The sequence below is a fragment of the Hippocampus comes genome, unplaced genomic scaffold, assembly GCF_001891065.2.
Source record: "Hippocampus comes isolate QL1 unplaced genomic scaffold, H_comes_QL1_v1.1 scaffold48, whole genome shotgun sequence".
Lineage (NCBI taxonomy): Eukaryota > Metazoa > Chordata > Actinopteri > Syngnathiformes > Syngnathidae > Hippocampus > Hippocampus comes.
The window spans coordinates 727,943-734,985 of NW_017808403.1; the positions used below are offsets into that span (position 1 = coordinate 727,943).

General features: G+C 60.3%; 1 protein-coding gene across 4 annotated transcripts in view; it reads right to left on the minus strand.

Moving 5' to 3' along the window:
* LOC109508359 (insulin receptor substrate 1-B) overlaps positions 1–7,043 on the minus strand; it is a 38,499-nt gene that overhangs the window by 15,488 nt on the left and 15,968 nt on the right. The window contains exons 3-4 of one of the 4 annotated variants that reach the window (XM_019858274.1): positions 6,416–6,520; positions 2,954–5,990 (exon numbers count right to left, since the gene is read on the minus strand). In XM_019858274.1, the coding sequence (XP_019713833.1) occupies positions 2,954–5,990; positions 6,416–6,520 (3,142 nt within the window). The remainder of the gene's footprint in view (positions 1–2,953; positions 5,991–6,415; positions 6,521–7,043) is intronic. The other 3 variants (XM_019858276.1, XM_019858277.1, XM_019858273.1) reach the window with 3 other exon arrangements.

The following is a 7,043-nucleotide window of genomic DNA, read 5'->3' on the forward strand; positions in this document are numbered from 1 at the left end:
ACTTTACATAATGCGCTGTGAGCCTGACCCGGATTCCGCAGCCGGGGGTCACACCTGTCGCCGTCAAGTAGCGAGACCGCCACAGTGTGCGAAAGAAAATGCGTTCTTGCGTCAATCCAGCCGGCAATTCATTTCAATCAATCGCAGAAATTCAGGAGAACGAAATTCACTTCATGTGCAAAGTCGACGAGACAAGTAGAGGAGGTCGGCAGCTGGCATGCCGTCCTCAGTCAGGCACTGGCGTGGAGAATTTAAGGGGGACGGGGGGGGGTGGGGGGATTGAGCCAGGGAAAAGTTGCAACCATTTATGCGCGAATGGCTGCATTGAAAACTTTGGGCCTGAAGAAGTGTGACAAAGAAGCTTTTAAAAAAGGAGGGGGGGTGGGGGCGAGGAGTCATTTGCGAGTGGTGGGCGCGTACCCCCTCCGCATGGTTCAATCCAATTTCATAACAAATATGAAACTTTTTTTTTTTTTTTTTTTTAAAAAACAAAATGGACTTTGGACTAGAGGTAAGATCTTAAGCCCGAGCCCGAGCCCAACCCGAATTTCGGGTCGGGCCGGGCTTCTCTCTCGCTGACTTTTTAAAAAATAAATATATGTTTATAAAAATGTAAACGAAAACGATGTGTGGATACGAAACTAAGGAATGCTTGTTTTGAGGCGTTTCGAGGCCATGAATAGTTTTGGCCACGAGAGACGGTGGTTCGCAAAAAAAAAAAACAAACAGAAGTGGCCTCATCACAACACGTGCTGTCCTAAACTCTTGCAATGGCAATTCAAAGAAGGCCTTCCTGTCTCCAGCCGTCATTGTTCTTCTTCTTTGTCTCTCTGCTTTTCTCTCTTCAAGTGCCGCGCTTGATGCTTATATGGACGTCCCGCTGCTGTGGTTTATGGCCCAATTTTCAACCCGTCAAAATGACGGACGGCCTTCAATTTTTCCCGTCAACTCTGAAAATAAATCCGTCAATGACGGAAAATTGTCGGTGGAATGTGCCCTCTGCAGAACCAGAAATATAAAAGATGTCAATGTTTATCCAGTCTTGTTTCACTTTGATTTTGGGACAAAAGACGAGCTTTAATTTGTTATCATAAATCAGTCCCCACGAATCAAATACGACATTTGGGGTTTGCTTCGGGCTCGGGGCCTGCAAATCAAGTTCATTGGTCGGGCTCGGGCCGGGTCGGGCTTCAATACTTGCGGCGTCAACGTGCCGGCGCGCGTTCCACTCCGACGCGTTTGAAGGAGGTCAAGCGAATCGGGCTTTGGAAACACGCATTTGAGGCGCGAGCCCGAGCTCCAACGATCCGGCTTTGCTTCCGGATAAGATTCTCGTCAGCAAAGCAGACGTCGCGTCGCAAACACGTGACGACCGAGAGAAGTCCTTGATTCTAGTCTTTGTTTATGATCGCTACCGGCTCATTGGCGTCATCCCACCTGCCCGCCGTACAAGGCGAGTAAAATTGGGAGAAAAAATTGTTTTAAAGGGGTCGCGCAGCGGGGCTGAGCGTGGGGGGGGGGGGGGGGGCTTCAAGGTGGCGCAAACTGTGTCGTAGGGAGGGAGTTGAAAAACCCGTCATCTGAGGATGAAGCCAAAGTCACATCAGGCGGGACACAAGGTGGTCCACACCAAGAGGCCAATCTGGGAGCGGAAGGCAATTCGGGGGATCCCCCCCCCCCGGCGCTCCCACAAAAGGAGCCTTTATTGGCCGAGGCGGAGGAGGAGCCAAAGCCGGATTGGGGAGATGAAAGCGGGCCGGCGCAGCCCAAAGGCATTTGCGAGACGGTGCGAGTGAAAGCCTGGCCCCCATCTCACATTCACAGTCAGCGTGTCACATTCCCGCCCCCCCTTGTCGCAGGGGCCGCCCGCGAGCGCTCCTATCCCAAGACGCGCAAGACACGGTGAGGAAGGGCCAACGTAAGGCAAGCTCGGTGGATGCTCCTCCCCCCCCCCCACTCCCTTCGATTCCAGCCGAGGTGCAAGTCGACGCGGGAGCTCGCAGAGCCGCTCGGCAGGGCGCGGCCATCACAAGAGCCCCGCCTCGGAACGCTTCCGGGAAAACAAGGCAGAGTTTGCCCGAGGGCGCGTCAACCCGCACGCCGATTTCAATGCTCCTCTATCAGCTCGGGCTGCAGGCGCCAAGCCCCGAAACGGCCCAACTCAGTGCAGACAGTGGCTCCAAAAGAATGTTTTGCTATTGGGGGTTGCGGACGGTTGCGTGTGGGGGGTGTTGGGAGGGGGGGTCTCACAGGGTTTGAGGCCTTGTTTAGCTGCGGTGGGTCCCCCTAATTGAACATTCTTGGTATGCAAAGAGCATAGATTACAGTACATTCGCAACTCCTTCCAAATTACAGGAAGCATTGCAAAAAAAAAAAAAAAAAAAAAACCAAAACGGTCTGAAGCCTTCAAACGGTTTGGATTTCAAAGCTGCGAGTGGATCGAACCGAATGGCTGCGCGTGAAAACAGATCAAGATGCAGATCAGACTTTTTCCCGATAAATACGTCGATGAGTAAAGTGCCACATTTGCAGGACCGACAAGTGCAGTCAGAGTGTCAAGTCACAACGAGAAACTCGATGCAATCAAATCGTATCAGGATACGAATGGAATCGGTCGTCTTTTCATGGAGAGACGCGAAGCCTCGGAAGCTTCGCATCTTCCAAACACGAAAGCGCGCTTAAAACACAAAGCCAGCGGCCAAAGCAAATCCTCTCATGTCACACCGCCGGATCGTTGGTTCAATTCGAAGCGGGACGCTCGGACGGCAAATCCCAATGCGTCCCTTTGTCCGGGAACGGCGACGCGGCGGGAAAACAATGGCTCAAGCCGAGCGGAAGCGGAGGCGACGGTCCCCCGTACAGAACAATCAGAAGGCCGCGCGACTTCGGCGTCCAAAGGGGAAAGGCGGGCCGGCAACATTTCACATCGAGAAAAGGCACACGGGGGACTTACCCGTTCCCTCCTTGTTGCCGTTGGGATGCATCCGCAGCTCTTCGGACTTGCAGAAGTCAATGCTGGCGTACGAGTTGACGCCGGCGCCGCCGTCGCCGACCGCCGCCGCGCCCGCTCTGACCGCAGAACTACCAGCACCCAGCGCCGAAAAGAGGCGCGCAGACGCCTGGCTCCCCGGGGGTCCGTCCGGGGCTAAATGGGGGCTCTCCTTGTTGGCCAGGTCCAAGTCGATGTAGTTCAGGCCTTGCTCCGCGGCGGCCGTCGGAGTGGCGGGCCGCTGCCCGGGAAGGGCCGACTGAGCGGGGGCATCGGAGACGGCGCAATTTCGCCACGGCGCGCTTTCAAAGCCCGGCCGGCGGGGGCCGGCCTGCTCCGGGGAGAGCGAGGCGGCGGACGACGAAGGCGTCGGAGCGGGAGCCGAGAGGGAGGATGAGGCGAGGAAGCTTTCGGAGCAATGTCGTCTGCGTCCCTGGGGGTCGGCGCGGATCACTTTGGCTCCGTGGTCGGGGTTGGGCCCCGACTTGGCTAAAGGGAAGTCGAGACCCCGCGGCGCCACGGGGAGCTCCGTCCTGTTCGGGGAAGGGGCTTCGGGTGAGGACGACCCGGCGGCGGCGTTGGCGTTCAGGTCGAAGGCCATCACCGTGTAGTCGCCGCACGACGCGGGGCACCGCGACTCTGGGACGATCTCTCGCATTTTCCTGAGCGCCGCCCCGGCTGTCGCCGCCGCCGCCTCTTCGCGAGGGCCGCCGGGTCCGCTTTCGGCGACGCCGGAAGCGGGAGCCAAAGTCGGAGGTGTGGGGGGGCTGTGGAAAGGAGGGAAAACCAGCGGGGCGTGGGGCGAGGGCGAGGGAGAAGCGCCCAGGTCCATGTTGACATATTCCGAAGCGGCCGGCGGCGTGACGGGGCCCGAGCGGCTGCGGGATCCGGCCGCAAAAGCGCCCAGGCAGGACACGGGCCCGTGTTGAGGATGCCGGTCGTCCGTCGCGCGAGGGCTGGAGGAGCCGCGCCCGAGGCCCCGGCCGCGCGCCCCCGCCGCGTTGCCGTTCTCCCCCTTGAACTCGATGCTGACGTACTCGCCGGGGCTCTTGGGTTCCGGGGGCAAAGGGTTCTCCCGGACCCTGGGGAGCGTGTTGGCCTTGGACACGTCGACAAACAAGCTCACGGGTCTGCTTCGAGAGTGGATCCCGTGTTTGGGCGCCCCGCCGGAGCCTCGTCGCTGCTGGAGATTGGTTCCGTCCTTGGAGGCTCGCTCCTCGCTCTCTCCGAGGCTCTCGCTGCTGGCTGAGCTGGACGAGTACGAGGAAGAGGAAAGCGAGAGGTGGCGCCCCGGCGTTGAAGCGCCGGCGGCCGTTTGCTCCGGATGCCCGCCGACCGTCCGAGCCGCGCCCCCGACGCCGCTCCCGTGCGGTCTTCGGCCGCGTCCGGCTCCGTCGTCAAAGTGTCGGGAGGGGGGGTTGTGTTTGTAAGACCGCGGGAGCGAGTAGTAAGAGTACACCATCTTGGGGACCGGCTGCTCCGAGCGACTGTGTCCCGAAGGAGGGGGGCTGCCGTTTACGGAGCGAGCGCTGATGGGCGACATGTTCATGTAGTCGCTGCCCGCCCTGCTGTCGGCGCTGCCGCTGCCCACCCAAGCCCCCGAGGAGAGACCGCCGCGTTGATCGGGCGAGCAGCTGCTACTGGGTGACATGATCATGTAACCGTCGGAGGCGGGCGGAGGACGGATCTGCTGCGGAGGGGACACGCTGCTGTTCGGCGTCATGGCCATGTAATCGTCGGGCGGTTTCGGGTCCGGGTCCGGGACGGAAATGGCCGGCGACTGGGACGAGGGCGCCGGAGGCTGCGTGACTCCGGGCAACATGGACATGTAGCCGTTATCGAGCGCTACGTCGACAGCCCCGGCCGATCCCGCCTCGCCTTTGAACTCTCCCGCCAGGTCGAAGTAAGCCCCGCCTCCCTCTGCCGACCCGGCGCCCATCGGGGCTTCCCTCTGCGCGGCGGAGGACGTGGACGAGAAGGACTCGCGGCTGGCGCTCCTCGACATGATGGCGTAGTCCGCCGAGTCTTCCTCCGCCGGCTCCTCGGCTCGCTGCTGACAGGGGAGCAGCCTCTCCAAGGCCATCGGAGGCAAGGAGGCGCGCTTGCTCAGCAACCTCCGTTCCGCTTCGCATTCCCGGCTGGAGGAACGCCGGAGGACTCTCCTCGTCTGGGCTTGGGAGCCGCAGACCGCCGCCGGCAAGGAGCTGGACGTCACGCCGCTTCGATGGCTCCCGCTGCCGCCGCTATGCTGACCCATTAAAATGTAATGGGCGCCGTCCTCGCCGAGGGACTGGCTGCCGGCGCTCCCGGCCGAGCTTCCGGGCAGGACGGGGGACACGAGGAGCGTCTGTTCCCCCGGACTGGAGCCATATTCATCCGAGGAGCCGTAGTCGCTGGGTGAGCCTGAGACGGAGGCGCAACGACCGTAGGGGCCGGCCCCCGCGCCGGGACCGGCGCAAGATACCACGCCCCCAAATTCCGATCCGTGGCCGGAGCTGGAGGACAGGCTTGGGCCGGGGGAGGGTGCCGGCGTGGAAATGGAGCGCATCAGACCAAGGGGCGTTTTCGCCGTTGAGGCGGGGCCCGACCGAGTCAGCTTCGACCTGAGGACGGGCGTGCCGGAGCAAGAACCGTTGGCGGAGGGACTGGAGCCGGCGAGCCCCGCCAGGCCCTCCTCGTTTTTGCTCCCGTCGCTGGCGGCGCGAGACCGCGGAAAGCTGTGGCGAGGGGTGGGGGAAGCGCCGGCGCCGCTCGCCCCCGCTCCACCGTTAGCTCCCCCGGGAGGCTCGGTTCTGGGCCGGCGGGTGAAGCCCACCTGGCTGGGCGGAGGGTTGGAGTGATGGCGGCGCGTGGGAACGCTGATCGGGTTGGAGGCGGTCGCGCCCCCTCCCGGTCCGGAGTTTGACTGAGATTTACTTCGCTGCCGAAACTCCTCGCTGAGTGCCTTCATGGCCTCGAGCAACGTTTCGTGCATGTTTTGGGCCACCACCGAATCGTCCACCTGGCCATTTGGACAAAAGACAAACCGCACATTTATTTTTGGGGGCGTCATCGGATAGACGACGGTTTGAACAATCATATCATGAACCGTTGCCGTCGGGCGGTTCATCATTTTTACGTCACCGTTTTTCATGCATTTTGACAGCTGCGCCGCAACGTGCCGGGCCAGAACATCGATGCTAATGGATATTAGCGAATGGCATTAAGCTAGAGGACTTTGCCAAGGCAAATTATTCCCGGCTGGGCAGAACGCTGCAAGGGACTTCTTCTTCGGTTCCGTGGAGTACGAAAATACGATCATCTCCGGGTCTCTTGACCATGAGAGAGTGAGAGCAGGCGCTAAGACGACTTCATAGCTCGCACGCGTTTGAAGTGACAAGGCTATGAAACTTTTAAGATGAAGGGGAGCAGAGATGAGGGACTCACCTGCATCCAGAACTCGCCCGGGCCCGTCACAGCAGAGCGGCCGACCTCCACGAAGAAGAAGTTTTCCGAGTGGCCGCAGCGCCGGACGTTCATGAGCTGCAGCACCACGGCCGCCGGGGTTTGGGACGCCGTAGTCCCCGGCGGCTCCCTTGTCGGACGGGTTCTTACCTAAAGAGTACGGGCACAAGAAATGCGGGCTGGCTGAGACCCCACCGTGGGAAGCAAACTCAACGCGCTTCCTTTGGTCGGCCGCGCCGCAGCTTTTCAGATTTGCGAGCAGATACGAGTGCAAAGTGAGCGCGCGCCAGCTTGCGCGACCGGCTCCGTACCTGCGGGCTCCACACCTGGGGGTCTCGTTTGTCAGCCGTATACAAACACGAGCGCACATACCGGCGTGGAAAAAGTCGAGCGCCGACAATGATGGGGGTGGGGTAGGGCAGAAGCGGCCTCAGTAAACCAACACCTACTCATGGAATGTCTTCCCAAAACGTCTGTCTGGGAAGCTCTTCAACCCATCGAGGGCAAGGTTCAATTCTGAAGAACATCTGAAGGGGAAGTGAACAGTTGTGCTTCGATTTACCGTATTGGCCCGAATATAAGACGGCGTTTTTTGCATTGAAATAAGACT